At 39.6% G+C, this 21,504-nt stretch overlaps 2 protein-coding genes across 4 annotated transcripts in view; one reads left to right on the top strand and one right to left on the bottom strand.

The window, feature by feature from the left end:
* The window catches only part of CUL4B (cullin 4B), a 73,050-nt gene that overhangs the window by 9,968 nt on the left and 41,578 nt on the right, over window positions 1-21,504 (top strand). For all 3 annotated transcript variants that reach the window (XM_078362363.1, XM_078362361.1, XM_078362362.1), the window contains exons 2-3: window positions 13,649-13,841; window positions 14,232-14,308. In XM_078362363.1, the coding sequence (XP_078218489.1) occupies window positions 14,245-14,308 (64 nt within the window). In that variant the 5' untranslated portion in view covers window positions 13,649-13,841; window positions 14,232-14,244. The remainder of the gene's footprint in view (window positions 1-13,648; window positions 13,842-14,231; window positions 14,309-21,504) is intronic.
* Window positions 1-21,504, bottom strand: part of MCTS1 (MCTS1 re-initiation and release factor) — a 47,628-nt gene that overhangs the window by 19,961 nt on the left and 6,163 nt on the right. The gene's annotated exons all lie outside the window — the stretch shown is intronic.

Here is a 21,504-nt window from a genome sequence, read left to right as displayed (position 1 = left end):
GCTCATACTGGTTGTTCCTTTCTATGTATAATGCTTCTTTCAGAAGTCCTTGTAAAGCAGGCCCGGTGGTAATAAAATCTCTGAGTACTTGCTTGTTCATAAAAGATTTTATTTTTCCTTCAATTGTGAAGCTTAGTTTGGCAGGATATGAGATTCTAGGCTGAAAGTTCTGTTCTTTAAGTATGTTGAATATTGGCCCCCACTCTCTTCTGGCTTGTAGGGTTTCCGCTGAGAGATCTGCTATAAGTCTAATAGGCTATAGTCACCCTACTCTGCTATCAAACATAGTAACTTATTTCTTCTATGTAATTGTATGATTGTACCCATTAACCAGTCTTTCTTCATTAACCCCTCCCATCCACATATATTTCTCACCCCCTCTGGTTTCTATCAGTCTACTTTCTACCTTCATGAGTTCCCACATGTGAGTAAGAACGTCTCTTTGTCCCCGGCTTATTTCACTTAAAATAATGACCATCCACGTTGCTGCAAATGACAGGATTTCATTTTTATGGCTGAATAGTATTCCATTGTGTATACATGCCACATTTTTTTATATCATTTGCCATTAATGAACACCTAGGTTGATTCTGTATCCTGGCTATTATGAATACTGATACAATAAACATTGGGGTGCAAGTAACTTTTTGTTATACTGATTTCTTTAATTTTGGATAAATAGTCGTGAGATTGCTTGATCATATGGTGGTTCTATGTTTAGTTTTTTTGAGAAATCTCCACAGTGTGTTCCATAGTGGCTGTACTAATTAACATTCCCACCAACAGTGCATATGAGTTGTCTTGACTCCACATCCTTACCAGCATCCGTTTATTTGTCTTTTTAATAACAGCCATCCTAACTGGGGTCAGATGAGATCTAATTGCGGTTTTGATTTGCATTTCCCTGATGATTACTGATGTAGAGCATTTTTTATATACCTTTTGGCCATTTGTATGTCTTCTTTGGAAAAATGTTTATTCATGCCTTTTGACCACTTTTTAATATAATTACTTTGTTGTTGTTGTTTTTACTATGGTGTTGAGTTCCTTACATATTTTGAATATTCGCCTTTTATCAGATATATAGTTTGCAAATGTTTTTCCAATTCCATAGGTTGCCTTTTTATTTTGTGTTTCCTTTGCTGTGCAAAAGCTTTTTAGTTTAATTAAGTCGTATTTGTCTTTTGTTTTGTTTTGTTTTTGTTGCCTGTGCTTTTGAGGTGTTATCCACAAAATATTTGCCTAGATAAGTGTCCAGAAGTGTTTCCCCTGTGTTCCTCTAGTAGTTTTATAGTTTCAGATCTTATGTTTAAGTCTTTAATCCATCTTAAATTGATTTTTGTATATGGTGAGAGATATGGGTTGGGTTTCATTCTTCTGAATATAATATCCAATTTTCGCAGGACCATTTATTTTAGCGTGTGTGTGTGTGTGTGTGTGTGTGTGTGTGTGTTTCCCAATATATCCATATAATAACACCAGCACCATTTATTGAAGACAGTGTCTTTTCTCCAATGTATGTTCTTGGTGCCTTTGTCTATAATCAGTTGGCTGTAAATACATGGATTTATTTCTGGATTATCTATCCTGTTCAATTGGTCTATGTGTCTGTTTTTATAACAATACCATGGTGTTTTGGTTCCTATAGCCTTGTAATATAATTTGAAGTCACATAGTATGACGCCTCCAGCTATGTTCAGAAAGCTGCTCCTTCTGAGACTCCTTCACTGATTCCTTCTTTCCCAGAATGCTATACTTGGCATTCTCTTCTCTGTCCACACTCCCTCTCTTGATAATTTTATCTTGTCTCCTGGCTTTAAACACCATTTATATCTCCACCCTAGACTTCTCCCTTAAACTCTAGACTTGTATATCCAAGTACATATTTGACTTCTCTGCTTGAATATCTAAAAGACATCTCATATCACATGTCTAAAACTATCACCTGTTTCCTAAAAACTACTGAAACAAAATAAAAAATAAATAAAACAGTACTTCTAGTCTCTCTCCAGTCTGCCTCCCCACATACATCCCAAAACTGATATTACTCACAGCCTTCAGTTGATGACAATCCCATCCTTTCATGTGCTTAGATCCAAACTCTTGGGTATTTCTTCAACTCCTCTCTTTCTCTTACACTCTATCTTTGAATAATCAAAAAATCCTATTTACTCTTCAAAATACATCAGTAATTCACCCACTTCTCACAGCTTTCGCAGCTACCATTGTGGTTCAAGTCATCATTATCTGTTGCCTGGATTATTTCAATAGCCTCCTAACTGGGGTTATACCTTTGTCCCCTACCACAATCTACTTTCAATATGAGTCAGATTTGCCTATTAACAATGAAAGTTAAACATTTCCAGCCCCAGCCCCGGACCCTACAGCCACTGAGATGTTGATGCCTAAGAAGAACTGGATTGCCGTTTATGAACTCCTTTTTAAGGAGGGAGTCATAGTGGCCAAGAAGGATGTCCACATGCCTAAGCACCCGCAGCTGGCAGACAAGAATGTGCCCAACCTTCATGTCATGAAGGCCATGCAGCCTCTCAAGTCCCGAGGCTATGTGAAGGAACAGTTTGCCTGGAGACATTTCTACTGGTACCTTACCAATGAGGGTTGGAGACATTTCTACTGGTACCTTACCAATGAGGGTATCCAGTATCTCTCATTGGTAAGGCACCAGTAGAAATGTCTCCAGGCAAACTGTTCCTTCATATAGCCTCAGGACTTGAGAGGCTGCATGGCCTTCATCTGCCCCCAGAGATTGTGCCTGCCACCCTATGCCACAGCTGTCCGGAGAGTGGCAGGCCTTGGTCTAAAGGTCTGGAGGGTGAATGACCTGCAAGACTCACAGGAACAGAAGCTGTCAGAGAGACCTATAGATGGAGTGCTGTGCCGCCGGAGCCGACAAGAAAGTGGAGGCTGGGGCTGGGTCAGCAACCTCAGTAAAATTGGAGAGGATTATTTTGCATTAAATAAACTTACAGTCAAAGAGACTTGAAAAAAAAAAAACAAAAAAGAAAGTTAAAGTCTCTTTTCTGCTCAAACCTCTCCAATTGTTTCCCATCTCATTTAGAGGAAAACCAATGTCTGTACAATCACTTACGAGGTCTTCAATTGTCTGGATTTCTGTTACCTATTTAGCATCATTTCCTACTACTCTCCCCTACTTTCTTTGACTCTTCTCTAGTCACACAGTCACACTAACCTCCTTGCTTCCTTGCTATTCTTCTTTTTTTTTTTTTTGAGACAGAGTTTTGCTTTTGTTGCCCAGGCTGGAGTGCAATGGCGTGATCTCAGCTCACCACAACCTCCACCTCCCAGGTTCAAGTGATTCTCCTGCCTCAGCCTCCCAAGTAACTGGGATTATAGGCATACACCACCACACCTGGCTAATTTTGTATTTTTTGTAGAGATGAGGTTTTTCCAAGTTGGTCAGGATGGTCTCGAACCCTGACCTCAGGTGATCTGCCTGCCACAGCCTCCCAAACTGCTGGGATTACAGATGTGAGGCACTGTACCCAGCCCCCTCCTTGCTATTTTTCAAGCACACTATACGTGTTCATACCTTAGAGTCTTTGCACTGGCTGTTCCTTCTATCTGGGAGGCTCTACTCCAGATCTCCAATGACTAAACCCCTCCCTTCCTTCAAGTCTTTGCTCAAATGTCACCTTCTCAATAAGGTATTGCCCTAGTCACTCCACTAATAAATAATGTCATTTGCCCTCCCATCCCTTTTGCTCAGGGATGTAATTTTTCCATAGCATGCATTACCTCCTAACATACTATAAAATGTATTATATTATTATTTATTGTGTCTCTTGTTAACCATGTAAGCTCAATGAAGGCAAATATTTGCCTGTTTTTGTTCACTGGTGTGTCCAAGATCCTGGAACATGGTATACATTCAATAAATATTTGTTGAGTGAATAAATGGAACACCACATTAACTACCATTAAAGTTTCCTATTTCCCATTATAGCAACAATCCTGGAAATAGTTTTCTATATTCACAATCAAGGTTAATGTCATCAGCAATAGGTCATGTACCTTTGATATAATGTGATAATGGCACTTCACCTCTCTAATTTTCCTTCCAGAAATCCATAACCCCTGTCTAACTATGAAACAAGCATCAGACAAACCCAAATGCTACAAAATACCCTCAACAAACTTTTTTAAATGGTCTAAGTCATCAAAAACAAGGAATGTTTGAGAAACTTTCACAGCCAAGAGAACCTAAGGAGACATAGTAACTAAATATGATATGGTATCCTGGATGAGATTCTGGAACAGAAAAAAGAATATTAGGTTAAAAAAAAAACCTAAAATAATCTGAATAAAACATTGACTTTAGTTAATAATAATCAATATTAGTTCATCACTTGAGGCACATGGCCTTTCCACTTTCTCTTTCTGTGTAGCCTAATTCCTCTCTTCTTAAATCTGAGCTCATCTTAGGGACTTGCTTAACCAAAAGAATGCAGCAGAAATTTGGCATTTACAATGGTAGGTCATAAGAGGCCTCGTAGCTTCCACCTGGGCGTACTGGGATACTCCCTCTTGGACCTTTGAGGCAACATGTAACAAGTCTGTCTACCCCGAGTCTGTCATTCTATGAGGAGATCCTAGCTAGCCACAAGTAGGGATGTCTGGAGACAGAGATGACCAACCTGCCCCCAACTGGTCTAGTCCTTCTTCCTCCTTTCCCCAGTAAATGGAACCATCATCCATCCATTTGCACAAGCCAGAAGCTAGGAAGTCATCCTTGTTATGTCCTGTCCCTCATTTTGCCCGCTAAATGTCTCTTAAGAGCTTGCTTGGGCCAGGCGCAGTGGCTCATGCCTGTAATCCCAGCACTTTGGGAGGCCGAGGCAGGCATATCACTTGAGGTCAGGAGTTCATGAACAGCGTGGCCAACATGGTAAAACCCCATTTCTACTAAAAATACAAAAACTAACAATAATAATTAGCCGGGCATGGTGGCGCGTGCCTGTAATTCCAGCTACTCACAGAGATGGAGGTTGCAGTGAGCCAAGATCACGCTACTGCAATCCAGCCTTTAGATTGAGCAAGACTCAATCTAAAGAAAAAAAAAAACAGCTTGCTTGTTCTTGTTCTTTCTCAAAGTCTACCACTCCCACCACCTCTAAGATATTTTCTTTTCTCAGTAATAGCCTTCTAATTGATCAAACTGCTTTGACTTTTGCCCCTCATCCAATACTTTTTACACTCAGCGTGGTGGTCTTTTGCACTTTTAAACTTTTTTTTTTTTTGAGACCAGGTTGTCACCCAGGCTTAAGTGCAGTGGTGTGATCATGGCTCACTGCAGCCTTGACCTCTTGGGCTCAGGTGATCCTTCCACCACAGTCTCCCAAGTAACTGGGTGCACAAGCATGCACCACCATGCCTGGCTAATTTGTTATTATTATTATAATTTGTAGAGATGGGGTCTCTCTATGTTGCCCAAGTTGAAAACTTTTCAATGATTCTTATTGCTCTTACAATAAAAACAAAATCGTTAATATAGCCTCTGAGGCCCTGCATAGCATGGCCATTATCTACTTCTTTAGCCTCATAAAATTCTCTTTTAACACTGTTGGCTCTAATTTTATTTTTATCTGATTCAAATATTACCAGTTGAGTCATGGGTCAGTTGGTTGCCAGAAAAATCTGAAAAAAAAAAAAAAAATCTCAAAACACCGATTTTAGGCTTTACAATAGGGACGCTATTCATAGGAGCAATTGGGGAAGTCACAAATCCTTTGGCCTCTGGCCACATAACTCCTGAGCAGTAAGGGATTATACAAATTACACCTACATTTTTGCAGAATTTAAGTCCTTCCCATAATCTAATCTTGTCGCCTTTCATTTGTCTTACAAAGGCAGTTTTCAGGCCCTCAGCAAGAAGCGGGTTAGTTTCAGTAAGGGACTATTATCCTTACTGTTAAGTTAAACTGTAAACTAAATTTTTCCCATGGTTAGCTTGGACTATGCCCAGTAGTGAGCAAAGACAGCTTAGAGGTTAGGAGCAAGATGGAGTTCTCCATGTCAGACTTCTTTTGTTATAATTTTGCAAAGCCGGTTTCAATCCCCCCTTTGGATTTCAGTACACTTCAATCCTGAAGTTTGAGTTACAGAGATGGGAAAACACCAATGACTACTCTAACTTCTTCCTGCTGATAGGGGATCGTTGGAGTAGGGTTTGCCCCAGGGTAAGAGGAGTGAAACTGTCTTGCAGTTGTTTGCATGTATTCGCAAGTGCCTAGTTAAGATCCCAAGGTCTGCATAACAAAACATTAGCACTCTTATCTACAGCTTTAGTATTGTACTTAAGTGAACAGTAGACTTAAATAATAAGCCCTAACATAGGAACTGAAAATCCTAGCTTCAGGTGTCACTGTAGAAATGATGTGAAGCCTTGAAGGATCTAGGTGAATGACCTTGAGAACCAATCAAATACTGGGTCATCAGCAGAGACTCAAAAACAATGGACTGGAATCCAAAAACAATGAGCTGGAATCTAGTAACAGGTATACTACAGTTTTTCCAAAACATAATTTTTCTCTCTCCAGTTTTCCAATTTTAAGCAAAAAATCATAAAAAGATAATTTCAATCTTCTATTAGCTCAGTCCACGTGATTAACTCCTGTTCTATTTGATATTGGGTCAAAAATCCTTCTGGACACAAGCTCTCCATGTGAGTCCTGGAAGTTTTTTTTTTTCTATTCCAATGGCACAATTTCTAAAGTCATCGGGAAACTGCATTCAAAAGCCCCTGTCAGAGTCCTATAGCTGAATATAAAACCACCTTTTGAAAAGGATCAAAGCAATAAAAAATATATATAAAAAAGAAAGAAAAGGAACAAAGCAAATCAATTGTAGATGACAAGAAAATTGAATACCTATGGTTAAAGACACAATTAACAAAGAAATTTGGATATTTTGTAGCTTATAACAATCTAACATAATAATCATAATTATTAGTGATAATATGCATAAGTCACATTAAAATTATGAGTCTCACATAATTCTAGAACACACATTAATAACACATTCATAGATATACATCCCAAAGAAAGCCAAATGCCATTTCACACTTGACAATGCTCCCTGTATGACTGTAACATACCAAATAAGCCAAATATGTCTCTTTTGGACATCAAGGGATGCAATATCTAAAAAAAGTTAATGAGGACGAAAGGACTGAATTTAGAACATGAAAGTTTGATCTTGGAAGATGTGTCAAATATCAAAGATTTAAAACACTTGATATCACAAAATAGGATCACAGGTCATTCAATTAGCCAAAGTGATAACTAGAAAAATTTCAAACAGGTAAATATCTTTACTCATTGATAAAGGGGAGACCCAGCTTTACAAACAACGAGAACCAGTGAAGACAGCATGAGACCAATTGACTCTGTCTCTTCTCTCTCCTTTCGTTTTTCCTTTTGTCCTGCAGTTTACCCCAAAGGCAAACAAAAATCTTTTTTATTTCAATATTACATAAAAATCTTGTTCAAAAGAGAAAGCCAAATTTTGCCTTTGCATTAGCATACTATTAATGTTAAACCTATTTTAATAAAACTTTATAAACAAATCTATGCAATCTTAATCAGTTTGACCGTAAGTTAAAATTTTCATAAACCTTTTACGACTCTTTACAATTTTCTATTAAACAGCAGATCGATGCTCCACAGAAACCCTGTTATTCTGACACATGGAACCAGATGTGCTTTTTATCTGCTCACGACTCCTGGGGTTCCATGAGGAAAACAGAGGTTCTTCCCAAAACAGAGTCTGTGGTGCCTTCTGTTTTTCCTGAGGGGTCCCAGGCTGTTAGGAATCATCTTAGGTCCTCATGTGGGCATCAAGGGTGGCAAGAGGGCAGACAGAAGTAAATGGAGAAACATAATTCAGTCAACTGAGAAGAAAAAAACCTTTTTCTCAAAAAAAAAAGATCTAAGAAGGGAAAAAGCATAAAGGCCTCTTACCGTCATAATTTTGCAAAGGCAGTTTCACTGGTGTGTATTACTCAGGAGAGTATTTCTCTCACAATCAAAATTGCTTCTGTTTTTTTTTTTTTTGTTTTTTTTTTTTGCCTATATTTCTTGAAAGTCCAGATTACACAGAGGTCTGTTCTGTTAGTTTTTCTAGGATCCTATGCTCACATTAGTAAACTTTTAGAAGCAAGTAGTGTAAAAAAGAAAAGGGAAAAAAAAAGCAAGTAGTTCACTTTCTTTAGTGTGAAATTTTAAGTTTTGACTTTGGAATAAGTTGGGGGAAGAAGGGACAGGAACAGCCACAGAAGTGACCCTTTTTTTTCTGAATACAATTCTTGTTTTTTTTAACTGCTCCATTCCAATTGTAGTGAATGCAATTGTTCAATTAAGTGCAAGTTCCCCCTTTCCATGCTTTTGCATTTATTAAATCTGAAATTTGATTTTCTCTGAATTTACTGCCGTAACCTTCTCTTGCAGGTTTTGGACGAGACTTCTCTTCCTCTCTTATCAATATGATTCTAACTGATATCTATTCTCAGGGGATTCATCACAATTTCTGGACTGCTGATGATACACTTTAATTATACTGCTCTTGTTTATTTTGCCTTTGTACTGTTTTAAGGGATTCAGAGCGGGGAGAATGAGAACAAAGTTATAAGTGTGTTGGCTGCCATTTTGATCTAATCTGACCAAAGTAATTTTTTTTTGTTCTTTTTTTTTTCTCTATTGCTACAAAGACCTCTCCAACCAAAGTCATTTTCTTATGTCAATTTGCCTGAGGTGAGGAGACTGGCCAGGGCTCACTCAGAGAGGCAAAGAAAAAGGGCCTCTTCCAGGGAAGGCTTCTGATTACTGAGGATTTCTTCTTCTTTTTTTTACCGTTGTACAATATTTATATAATGATTACTCAGGACCTCTGATAAAGGACCATTAGGACTTAAAGACCTATAATCTGCATATCAATGCTTTAGAAGAGCAAAGGCTGCAGCTAACGCACAAGACCCCTTAGGGCAAATTAGGAAAGGTCATGACCTTCAGACCAGAAACACTGCAAAAAATAGTCTCCTCTTGGGATAGATTCATTTGAAAAAGGCACCTCTTTAGATACGCCAGGTATATGAAAGTTTGCCTTTCTCTGCTGACCGTGGCACCCCTGAATTAGGACATGAGCCTTGGTTGACTAGTCGGGTATAAGCTGGATTTCATTTTTCCACACATAACTTGGGGGGTGGACACAGCCTGCAGAACCCTATTACAGATTACAGTGGCCTTTACTGAGGCTAATCACAATGACCGGAGATAAGGCCTCTGCCTTCTGGAGCACTTCCCAATTCCACACACAAGTCTGAAAGGTCAGTCGAAGCTCAGAGAGTCTTTGCTAAATTAGGCCTTCTATCACAGCAGTCTTTGCTCCCCACTTTCCACTGCACCAAGAGAGAGCCTTGACTTCCTGAGTCCCAGCAAAGCCAACATTGCAGAGCAGCCCAGAGATCATCCTTCTAACAACCAGTGAACCCTTGAGTTTAAAGACTAGGCCCTCATCACTTAGGGATCTAATAGAGTCACGCTCAGCACCAAGAGGAGAGGTCGTTAATGCAAATGGCGTCAACAACTCTTAGAGACCATCAACCACTAGGACTCCCTAGGAATTGTCCTCAGGACTTAGTGTTGCTCTGTTGCCCAGGCTGGAGTGCAGTGGTGTGATCTCTGCTCACTGCAACCTCCACCTCCTGGGTTCAAGCAATTCTCCTGCCTCAGCCTCCCAAGTAGCTGGGATTACAGGCGTGCACCACCAAGCCCAGCTAATCTTTTGTATTTTTGTAGAGACAGAGTTTCACCATGTTGGCCAGGCTGGTCTTGAACCTCTGACTTCAAGTAATCTTCCTGCTTTGGCCTCCCAAAGTGTTGGTATTATAGGCATGAGCTACTGCGCCTGGCCTTTTTAATGTTTTTATTTGTTCTCCGCATTGTTTATATTTTCTCCCACCTCACCTTTTCTGTTTTTTGGGTTTTGTTTGTTTCACTTCTGGCTTTCACGTTGGAACGTTCCTCGAATTGTTTGAAATCTTTAGCGATATGCTCATATTTAAGAGTGAGGCACTAAAAAGCTGGCTGGAAATTCTGAATGCCTGGGAGAAGGGGTGGGCTTTGAGGTATGGCAACTGGATGGCAGGATGCTCTTTGGTTGAGGTACCTGTATCAGTAGACTATTCTTTGATGTGGCTCAGTTCTTCAAAGAAGGATCCTTTAAATTTCCTATCTGGGATATAAACCTGGCTAATCGTATTCCAGGAACTAGATGTGAGAAATAGAATCCCAGACTTTATTCCTCTTATTTTCAGTCTAGCATACTCTACTATCCCTACTTGTCTTCAAGTCTATAACCTCTGTGGTTTATTTTCACTTATTTGCATTTTAGTCAGTTTTAAAAACATTTTAGCGATAAATAACCTACAGAAATGCACAAATCATAATTGTACTGCTCAATGAACTTTTACAAATAAAGCTACATTACATAATGAGCATCCAGATGTCTCGTTTAGTTTCTATAAATAATAGACCTCTTTTGCTGGAGTAACATACATAAAGCACTTACAACAGTCCATGGCATTATGATGAGTGCTTCTACTGGGGCTAGCTAAAATAATTTAGTCACCTGTCCATCTGCTTTCCATCTGATCTGCCTAAATAGTGTTTTCTTTCCTTCTTTCTTTCTTTTTTTTTTTTTTTTTTTTTTTTAAGATTTCATCTCACTCTGGCTGGGGCTGGAGTGCAGTGGCACACTCATGGCTCACTGAATCTTTGACCTCCTGGGCTCAAGCAATCCTCCCACCTCAGCCTCTCTAGTAGCTAGGACTACAGATGTGTGCCCACCACACCACGCTACTCTTTGTATTTTTTGTAGAGATGAGGTTTCACCATGTTGCCCAGGATGGTCTTGAACTCCTGGGCTCAAGTGATCCTCCCTTCTCAGTCTTCCAAAGTGCTGGGATTACAGGCTTAAGTCACCATACCCGGCTCTAAGTAGTGTCTTCATGAAGCATTTTCCTCTCCTAGTTTCATGGAAGTGAAGCCTGCATCACAGTTTCTCCATTTTCGTGTTTTCGAGTGATTTCTATACTTCTCTATCCTCCTTACAAAAATTTTAACTTTGATGTAGTCTTATCTGTTAATGGATAGCCAAAAGGCACTGGATAAAAATCAGCAGTTATTCCTTATAAATGAGTACAATGAGTATAGAAAGTACAACGAGAACCAGAATAAAACTTTTGTTTTTTTGTGTGTGTGGTGATCTCTGCCCACTGCAGCCTCCGCCTCCCCAGGCTCAGGTTATCCTCCCACTTTAGCCTTTGGAGTATCCAGGACTACCGACACGCACCACCACACCCAGCTAATTTTTTGTATTCTTTGTAGAGACTGGGTTTTAACACATTGCCCACACTGCTGTCGCACCCAGGGCTCAAGCAATCCACCCACCTCAGCCTCCCAAAGTGCTGGAATTACAGACATGAGCCACGGCACCCAGCTAGAAAACAACTTTCTAAACACAGTAAAGAGTACCAAAAAACCATCAGAAAGCATCATAATCAGTTCCCCTGAAATTCAGGAATAAAGCATAGATGTCCACTATAGTGTTTTGAAGGTTCTGGAATGTGAGAAAACAAGAAAACAAAATAAGCTGTATAAGTCTAAAAGCAAGAGAAAAGAGGAAAAAGTATAGTTCTTTGTAGATGTGATTATATGCATTGAGAATCCAAGAAACCTAACTTAAAATCATTAAAACTAATAAGTCAATGTAGTGGATATCTGCTATTTTCCTTTGCCCAGCATTCCTTCCTCGCTGCTTCTAGCAACAACATTCTTCTTCCTTTGGATACCTTCTCCTACTTTATCCTTTCAATATAGTCCTGGTAGGACACATAATCATAATAGCCTCCTCCCCTGCCTATGGCTGGGCACCTAACCCAGGATGAACTAATCATAATACCATAATCATATTATCCAACCCCATTGGACCCAGTGGTAGCTCCAAGTGGTAGGCATGAGACCCAGGCCAGAGATACAAGACCTCCCTTGGAATTTCCCAAATCAAAGGTGAAGAAATAACTTTCTCTTTTCCTTGGATCTTGAACTATAAGGATGTGACCCCAGAGCAATTGGTAGCCATGTTGGGTCTCTACCATGTAAAAGAGTCTTAGAGAATTAGGTGATACAGAAAGAAAGTAGAGATGAAAGATGAGATGGAGTGAAAGGGTAGATACCATTTGTGTCCCTGGATCTAGTTAGGTCTGAGATCTGCCCTATTCTTTTCCCAGTTACATTAACATATAAACTCAATTTTCTTCTTAAGCTTATTTAAGTTGGGTTTCTGTCACTTGCAAACAAGAGTCCTAACTAATACAAGCCAGATGTAAAATAAATATACAGAATTTCATCGTTTTCATTTTTTTCTTTTCAATGTATTATTAAATAGCTCCCTTTTATTTTCCAACATTTGTTATAAAAAGCATCAAACATGCAGAAACACTGTAAAGAATTTTTACAGTGAACACCAATACACCCGCCACCTAAATTTTACAATTAACATTCTTTTGTATATTCCAATAATTTTCTCTTATTCTAATAATAACAGAACTAAACATTATGTGTGCGTATATATCCCATTCACAACAGTGAGAAAGGCCAACAGACACAGACTAAAGCCTTAACAAAACTCGTCTCTCAAGACAAATGACCAAAGATGAGCAACCAAGCAATTGAGAAAATTTTAGATAGCTAATCTAGTCAAGCCAAACACCATGGGAAAAAAGAAAAACTGCAGACTCACCTTTACCCACGCCAACAATGGCGGAGCATGAGCTTAGACTTCTGCTCTTAGAAGGCTCCAGTCCCCATCTCCCATCCCCCACCTTTTCCCGCTCAGCAGAGACCACGTGGAGAGCCTGATGCCCCTCCCCCTCCTCATGGGGATGAGGTCAGCACTACCCTGATGCCCCTCCCCCTCCACGTGTAGGTGATGTCAACACTACCCCATTGTGAGGACACAATCTCTCCCCAGCAGTTCAGTTTAGGAACTGCCAGTCTTGGTACAGAACAACCTGGGCTTATCTGTTGAAGTCCCACAGGTAATATTTTTAAACAGGGAATAACCCAGATTTGGGAACTGTAGAATTTGAGATTTTTTGGAATTTTCGTTTTGTTTTTGCTTTTCTTTTGGCTCCAACCAGGCTGCTGTTAGTGGAGTGGGTTTTCCCCCAGCAGGAATTGGTCAGATCTGCTGTCTATCAACCTTGAAGGCCTTAAATACACACGAAGTCCAGCCTTGGTGGTTAGGACATAGCCTTAAAGGGCGGGCATTGCTAATGTGTTTTCAAAAGGTCTTCCTGGCCCTCTTCTTTAGACAGATGGGACCATAAATGGAAGAAAACAACGGATCCTCCGATGACTGAAGGTGAGCTAAAACATCCTTTTGAGATTTTTGAATGCAGGGAGGATCTTGTTTAGGAACATACTGAAGGTGGACCTGGGTATGTACCTGGTTACAGGTCACAAGACCCAAGCAAAGCCACATTTTTAGGCACTTTTAAGTTATTCTCAATGTCGTACTAAGTTTTGTTATTCCCAAACATTTATAACAGGTATGTTAGAAGTTACAACCTTTACTCATATGTGACATGGAGAACTTTGGGAAAACCTCGTTAGAGTCATAGTTACTTGTGTTGAAGATCCTGCCCAGTCAAGTGGTGATCACAAAATGGTCTTCAAGGATCATAGCACTGCAGCTTAATGAAGAAGCAAGAACAGAAGAAAATTTGTGACCAGATTCAGATCGTAAGTGAGATAGTACTTTGAAGAACCTCCAGAAATAGCTGGAGGACACTTTGAGGGGAATCTGTTTTGCTGACTTTCTAGCCGGTAGGAATTCAAGCCATTGTAATTTAAAAGAGCGTGTCAGGCTTCCAACTTAAGACAGTCCTAACAAATGTGTTTTCCTACCCAAATCAGCTTTAAATGCCAGAAGAAAAAAAACAAGTAAAAGAATAGCACTATAATTGCAAGGGTTAGCAGGGAAGGATGTGATTAGCAGACCAAAATTTTGAAGATTAGATATAGAATAAATAGGATAAAATTGGCTGGGAAACCAGAGTCAATGAATTCATAACATTATACAGATATGGGAGAGGACTGCTGTAAAAGTGAATTTTCTCTTTTCTATCATAGACTCGAAGGACAGATGTCACAGTCATCTGGAGCAGGAAATGGGAGTGATGATGAGGCTACTACCTCAAAACCCGGTGGTGAGTAAATGAACTAATAAAACTTAAGAGTTAAGTCTAAATAATTGTTAACATGTCTAGGAAGCTTGAGTAAATTATGAAATTATTCCTCAGGGTGGGGTGGATCACCTGAGGTCAGGAGTTCGAGAGCAGCCTGGCCAACATGGTGAAACCCCATTTCTACTAAAAATACAAAAATTAGCCAGGCGTGGTGGTGGGTGCCTGTAATCCCAGCTACTCGGGAGGATGAGGCTGGAGAATTGTCTAAACCTAGGAGGTGGAGGTTGCAGTGAGTGGAGACTGTGCCATTGCTCTCCAGCCTGGGCAACAGAGTAAGACTCTGTCTCATTAAAAAAAAAAAAAAAAAGGAAAGAAAGAAATTATTCCTCAGAAGATCAAGTGTAATGAAACAATTACTAAAAAATAGCAAGGTAGAAACAAATTAATTACAATTAATAGCAAGGTAGAAACAAATTTTCCCAGAAAGAATTGGGATCAGGGGATGGTGGTCAAGAGGGCACTCCTGTTTTTTCTGTATTGTTTTTGTTGCTTTACAGTGAGAATAAATTCATGTCATACTTTGGCAAAAACATTAAGGTTTGATAAAATTTAGTGTTGCTAAGGATATGGGGCAATTAGTGGTCATTCAGAAGGTAGGGATCATATGCTGGCACAACAATTCTGAAGGGTAAATGTGGCAGTCTATCAACATTTTAAATATACCTTCCCCTTGAGCCAATTCTACTTCTTCATATATATCCTCAGAAATGCTTTTATACATGCACAGATTTTTGATATAAGGATGTTCATTGGAGCATGTTTGTAGTCAGAAAAATTGGAAATATCCAAATGTCCAAAAATAGGGGAATGGTTTAATAAAATGTGGTATATTTTTACTGTAAAATTGTATACAGCCCTTAAAAAGAATGAGGTAGATCTCTATATACTGTCATGGACCGATCTCTAATATACCTTAAGTGAAAAAAGCAAAGTGTAGAGCTATATATACAGTAATGATGCCATTTTAAAAAATACCAAAGCTTCTGTTTGTATGTATACAAGTATATATGTACATAAATGCTGAGGAAGGTGATACACCAAATTTAACAGGGAAAAGACTTTTAATTTTATTTATTTTTCTTTTATTTTATTCATTTTTCTTCTTGCTCATCTGACCACCAACACTTACACTTTTTAGCCCATATTCTTCTATATTGTTTAAGTTTTATCTTATGAAAAGAATGTTTATATATCATTTGCATAAGTAAAACTGAAAGGTGACCATTAATAGAATGTAAATAGTATGTAGGACTTCCCAAACACTAATAGTTGTAAAAAAGAAACAAAGAAAATTGTCAGTCCATCAACATAAGGTAAGAGAAAAAAGCAACAATAACGTGTGATAATTGGTTTTAAGTGATAGGAATATGTATCCATATATAGTATACTGCGTTATCCTTAAAAATAGTGAAATAGTGTATAGTGACAAGGAAAGATGTTTATGATACAGTAATAAGCAAAAAATGAAGTCGCCAAAAATTCATACTGTGTGATCCTTTTTTTTAAAAAAAAAAAAGGCAAAAATTGTGCATGTTGGTTAAATATATAGAAAAATATCTTTAATCAGCAAACTTAACTGAAGTTATCTTCAGAGTCTGGATTTAGTTGGGGAACATGGACTGAGTGGAGATTTCACCTTATTTTATAGTCAAAGGTTGTTGAGACCTAGACATGTCTTTTTCTTTTTTTCTTTAGAGACTGAATCTCACTCTATCACCCAGGCTGGAGTGCAGTGGCACGATCTTGGCTCACTGCAACCTCCACCTCCTGCGTTCAAGCAATTCTCTTGCCTCAGCCTCCCAAGTAGCTGGGGTTACAGGCATGTGCCACAACATCCAGCTAATTTTGTATTTTTTTTTAGTAGAGACAGGGTTTCACCATGTTGGTCAGGCTGGTCTTGAATTCCTGACCTCAAGTGATCCTCCCACCTTGGCCTCCCAAAGTGCTGGGATTAAAGGCATGAGCCACTGTGCCTGGCCAAGACCTAGACATTTCTGACTGTACCTCTGGTTATATCACTCCCTTCCATTTTTGATGCCCTTCAGTGGTTACCCATGACCTACTGGATAGAATCTAAACACTGGAGGATGGCATACAGTACTGCCTGAACCCAGCCCACCTCTGTCTTCATCTCTCACCATTCCTCCATAGGCTTACTAAACATCAGTCACACAGCAGGGTAATATGGTTGTTGTTCCAAGGTATCCGCAGGGAACTGGCTACAGGAACCCTGCAGATACCAACATCTGCAGGTGCATATTCAACTCCCACAGTCAGCTCTGTGGAACCCACAGATAGAAAAAGTTGGCCCTCCATGTACAGGTTTCCAATCCTGCAAATCCTGTTTTCTATCCCTGTTTGATCGCTGATGTGGAACCTGCCCATGCAGAGGGCAGACTGTATTTATTGAAAAAATACACTTATAAATGGACCATCACAGTTTAAACCCCAATTGTTCAAGGGTCAACTACACTTAAACAGTTGCTTAAATGGGCCAAGATCTTTCTCATGCCTCCATGTCTTTGCATACACTGTTCCCTTTTTCAAGTAATCCATAGATCTCTAGATCTCACTGTCCTGATACTACAAATTAAGTTTGGATTTGTATAATTAATATACAGATTACAACATTAAGCCCCCGTATTGTGGGCCATAGAGAGTCCATTATTCTACCAGGTTCTAGGGCATCCCCCACCCTTGAGTAATTTCCAGAAATCTGCAAGGTATGCTTAAATATTAAAAAAAATCAATCCTAGTTGTCATTTGTCATCTCTGCCAGCTATTCTTTCTGCATACTGCCATGGTCTGCCTTCAAGTCACCACTTCCTGTCTTGAAACTTTTTAAAAAATACCTTTTTATGGCCGGGCGCAGTGGCTCACACATATAATCCCAGCACTTTGGGAGGCCAAGGTGGGCGGATCACAAGGTCAGGAGATCAAGACCATCCTGGCCAACAGGGTAAAACCCAGTCTCTACTAAAAATATAAAAAATTATCTGGGTGTGGTGGCACATGCCTGTAGTCCCAGCTACTTGGGAGGCTGAGGCAGGAGAATTGCTTGAACCCGGGAGGCAGAAGTTGCAGTGAGCTGAGATTGCACCACTGCACTCCAGCCTGGGTGACAGAGAGAGACTCTGTCTCAAAAAAAAAATTAAATTTAAATTAAAAAAACCTTTTTATTATGTAATTTTTTTAATTTTAAAAAATTTCTGAAAACACTATGGTGACTTGTATAATTTTAATACATACAAAAGATATATGATGTGTAATTTATAGAGCATAATTATTAAATAAACATCCAGGAATCTATCATATGTGTATAAGAACTAGAATATTACTGATGCTTTTGAATTTACTTAAATTCCCCTTCCCTAAATTTTCTTCCTACACTTTCCCTAGAGCAAACTCCTATCCTGGATCTTATATTCATTATTTCCCCCCTCCTCTTTTTTTTTTGAAGATGGGGTTTCACCATGTTGGTCAGGCTGGTCATGAACTCCCAACCTCAGGTGATCCGCCCGCCTTGGCCTCCAAAGTGCTTGGATTACAGGCGTGAGCCATCACACCTGGCCCACCCCATCCCCCTTTTTAAAAAAATCTCCCTTTGTTGCTCAGGCTAGTCTTGAACCCCTGGGTTCAAGCGATCCTTCTGCCTCAGCCTCCCAAGTATCTGGGACTACAGATACACGCCACATCACCCAGCTATTTCCCTTCTATGCTTTAATACCCTTACCATATTATATATCTATAAGTTTTTCTTACTTTTGAACTTTATTTAAAAAATTATCAAATTGTATGTATTCTTTGGTGATTTGTGTTTTTCATATAACATTGAGACTTATTCACATGGCTGTAATTTATTCACTGTTCAATGCTATATAAGATTTCATTATATAACTATACCACAATTTATTTACCCATTTTCCTATCAAAGAATATTCTCTTGCCATCCTTTGAAGTCTGCATACAGACTAGGAATAGAAAATCCTTAGCATGTTCTAAATCACTTCCTCCTTTCTGCCATGTGTCTATTTTTTTGTTGTTGTTGTTGTTTTGTTGTTTTTTGTTATCTATTTTTAACAATTACTATATTCAAATGCAAGGATTGGTAGGGTTTTTTTTCTGTTAAAGACTAGTAGGAACTATTTAGGCTCTGTGGGCCATACGGTCTCTGCCAAAACTCTTAACTCTGTTCTTTGAGCATAAGAGCAGCTACAGAAAATACATAGACAAATATTGCAATGTTGCAATAAAACTTTATTTACAAAAACATTAAAGGGCCGGATTTGGTCCATGGGCTGTAGTTTCCAAACCATGCTGTAGTTCATCTGAATTTTGTGTGTGTGTGACGGAATCTTGCTCTGTCACCAGGCTGGAGTGCAATGGCGCGATGTCAGCTCACTGCAACCTCCACCTCCTGGGTTCAAGTGATTCTCCTGCCTCAGCCTCCATCGTGGCTGGGACTACAGACATGCGCCAACAGGCTCAGCTAATTTTTGTATTTTTAGTAGAGACGGGTTTTCACAATGTTGGCCAAGATGGTCTCAGTTTCTTAACCTCGTGATCTGCCCACCTCGGCCTCCCAAAGTGCTGGGATTACAGGCATGAGCCACTGTGCCTCACCCTGAATTTCTTTAGTGTTGCCCAGTATTGTGGTCTTATTATCACGTCTGCCCTTGTCTATTCTGCACGCGTCAAACCCTATTCTCCCTTTGTGATTCTCACCTCCTATATCTAAGAGTGAGCCTGATCTGTAAATCCAATCCTGAACCAGTGTGGCTCAAAGCAAAACGTATTATGAGTAGCCACAGCTCCAGTAGCAAGTGAGGTATATGAGTATGATTTGGTGCTAAGAGGCCTAAGATTTCTGTGTCAGACTTGAGATTGAGATGCTGTCTTGATTTCCTTCATTAGCTCTTCAGAATTTCTGGTTAGGACTGAAGTTACACTCTAATAAATAGTCTCCTTGCCATGTCCTGAATGTGCCTTATTCTCTCTTACCTTTAGGATTTATATGTGCTCCTTATCTTCCTTCTTTATGCCCCCTGCTCCCTTTCACTCCCTTTGCTGGCTAATTCCCATAGAAGCTATTCTTAACTCCCTTCCCTTCCTCCACTGCACCCCACCTCACCCTCCTAGGCTGGGCCAGGTGTCCCACCTCTGCGTTCCCATAGTGGCTTTTATTGCTCTGTCTTGTAATTGTCTCACCCACTAGGCCAATTGAGAACTGAGGGCAAGGGTTGTCTTTGTATACTCAGGGAGTAGATCACCATGGGTCTTCGGGCAGAGTTCATTCAGTTTTCCTGGATTTGGCCAGGGGAAGCAGTTGGTTTCTTTCTCCTGTGAAGACCAGCCACTGGCTGAGGGTCCAGCTAGAGAATAGACTAATTCTGTAGAAAAAAATTGCCACAATCTTCTTAAATGTGCATTGCCTGCTATTTTGTCCTACCTGCTTGATGATGGCCTGAACTGCATGCAAGCTTGGTCTCCTTTTGGGCATTGTGATTTGGCTCATTTCAATAAAGGAGTTTTTTTATTATTCTTCATTTTTTTCTCTTGGTGAGTGGGGCTCTGAACATCTTTTTCTAACTTGTCTACCACTTGACACTATTTTATTGTGAATCTCCTTATGAAATTGTAAACTATGGGAGATACTATATTTGGAGTCAGTGAAGAACTGGATTTAGATCTGTGTGCTTTGTGGCTTTAGCAAGCAATTTTAACCTCCTTTGCTGAGCCTATTTCTCATCTGTACAGTGGGGATGGTACTTGATCTATCTCACAGTGTGTTTATGAGAATAAAATAAGATTGTATGTGAAAGTGCTTTGAAAAACTGTAAAATCAACTACAAATTGAATTTTGTGTTATTCTGTATTCCCTCACGGCATCTATCACCGTGCCTTGCCGAGAGTAGTTGCTCAATACATTTTTGTTGAATGACCAAAGAAATTGGAGAGAGAAATAATGCTTTTGGTGGAAATAAAGGACATTTAGTAAAAAAAGCAGGAAAAATAGTTGACTTGGTAATAGAAACTTCTCTTAGGTGAGGGATAATTTAAAAGTTGGGCATTTAGGCATAGCTCTAAACCTACATTTCCCAATGTCTGCTCTCTGCTTTGCTTATAAAAATATTTCAATTTTCTTTTGGTATGATTTTAGCAGCTGAGATAAGCTGTCACACTTGATTAGGTTTTAAATATGCAGTCATCAAAAAGCATGATTGGCCCTAGGCAATACTGTGAGGTCAGCAAAATGTACTCTCAGAAATCTTTCCTTCCTGGTTGGTAACCTTACCTCTCACCACTCCCTAATGCAGTGCCTTCTCCTAGTTCTGTTTACCTCCAGGCTCCTAGGACTTTCATATTAGCCTTTTTCCCCAAGAGGCATTCACCTTAAAGTGTTAGGAACCAAGTTTCCTTGGCTAATTTGCACTTTAAAAAAGGATTCCTAGAGAACGAGGCAATGTTTTATCCAAATGAGTGAATAAATAATCATGAAATTTCAGGCATTAAAGGGAGTACAAGGGCTTATCAACCCCATTGAAATCACAAGACATACTTACTTCACTTACAACTATGGTTTCTCAACCTTGGAGGTATGTAGAATTACCTGGAAAGCTGCTTTTTTTTCCTTCAGTCTCACTTTGTCACCCAGGCTGGAGTGCATTGGCACCATCATACCTCACTGCAGCTGGAAATCCTGGGCTCAAGCAATCCTCCCACCTCAGCCTCCCAAAGTGCTGGGACTACAGGCATGTGCCACCACAGCCAGCTAATTTTTCATTTTTTTTTTTTTAAATAGAGACAGGGTCTCACTTTGTTGCCCAGGCTGGTCTTGAACTCCTAGCTTCAAGCAATCCTCCTGCCTTGGCATCCCAAAGGGACTGGGATTACAGGCACAGGCATGTGCCACCACACCTGGCCAAGAGCTTCTTAAAAATACTGATAATTGAGGTCCTACTCACAGAGATTTTGATTGAATTGGACTGACTAGGTTTGGACCTGGGTAAAGATTTTTTTAAAAAACAACTCCTAGGTCATTCTATTGTATAGTGAGCTGGGAAGCCCTGATTTAAATCTAAATTGGCGCTGGGTGTGGTGACTCACGCCTATAATCATAACACTTTGGGAGGCCAAGGCGGGAGGATCACCTAAGG

The sequence above is a fragment of the Callithrix jacchus genome, chromosome X, assembly GCF_049354715.1.
Source record: "Callithrix jacchus isolate 240 chromosome X, calJac240_pri, whole genome shotgun sequence".
Classification (NCBI taxonomy): Eukaryota; Metazoa; Chordata; class Mammalia; order Primates; family Cebidae; genus Callithrix; species Callithrix jacchus.
The sequence above is the reverse complement of the archived record's forward strand: the minus strand, read 5'-3'. Positions and strand labels throughout refer to the sequence as shown.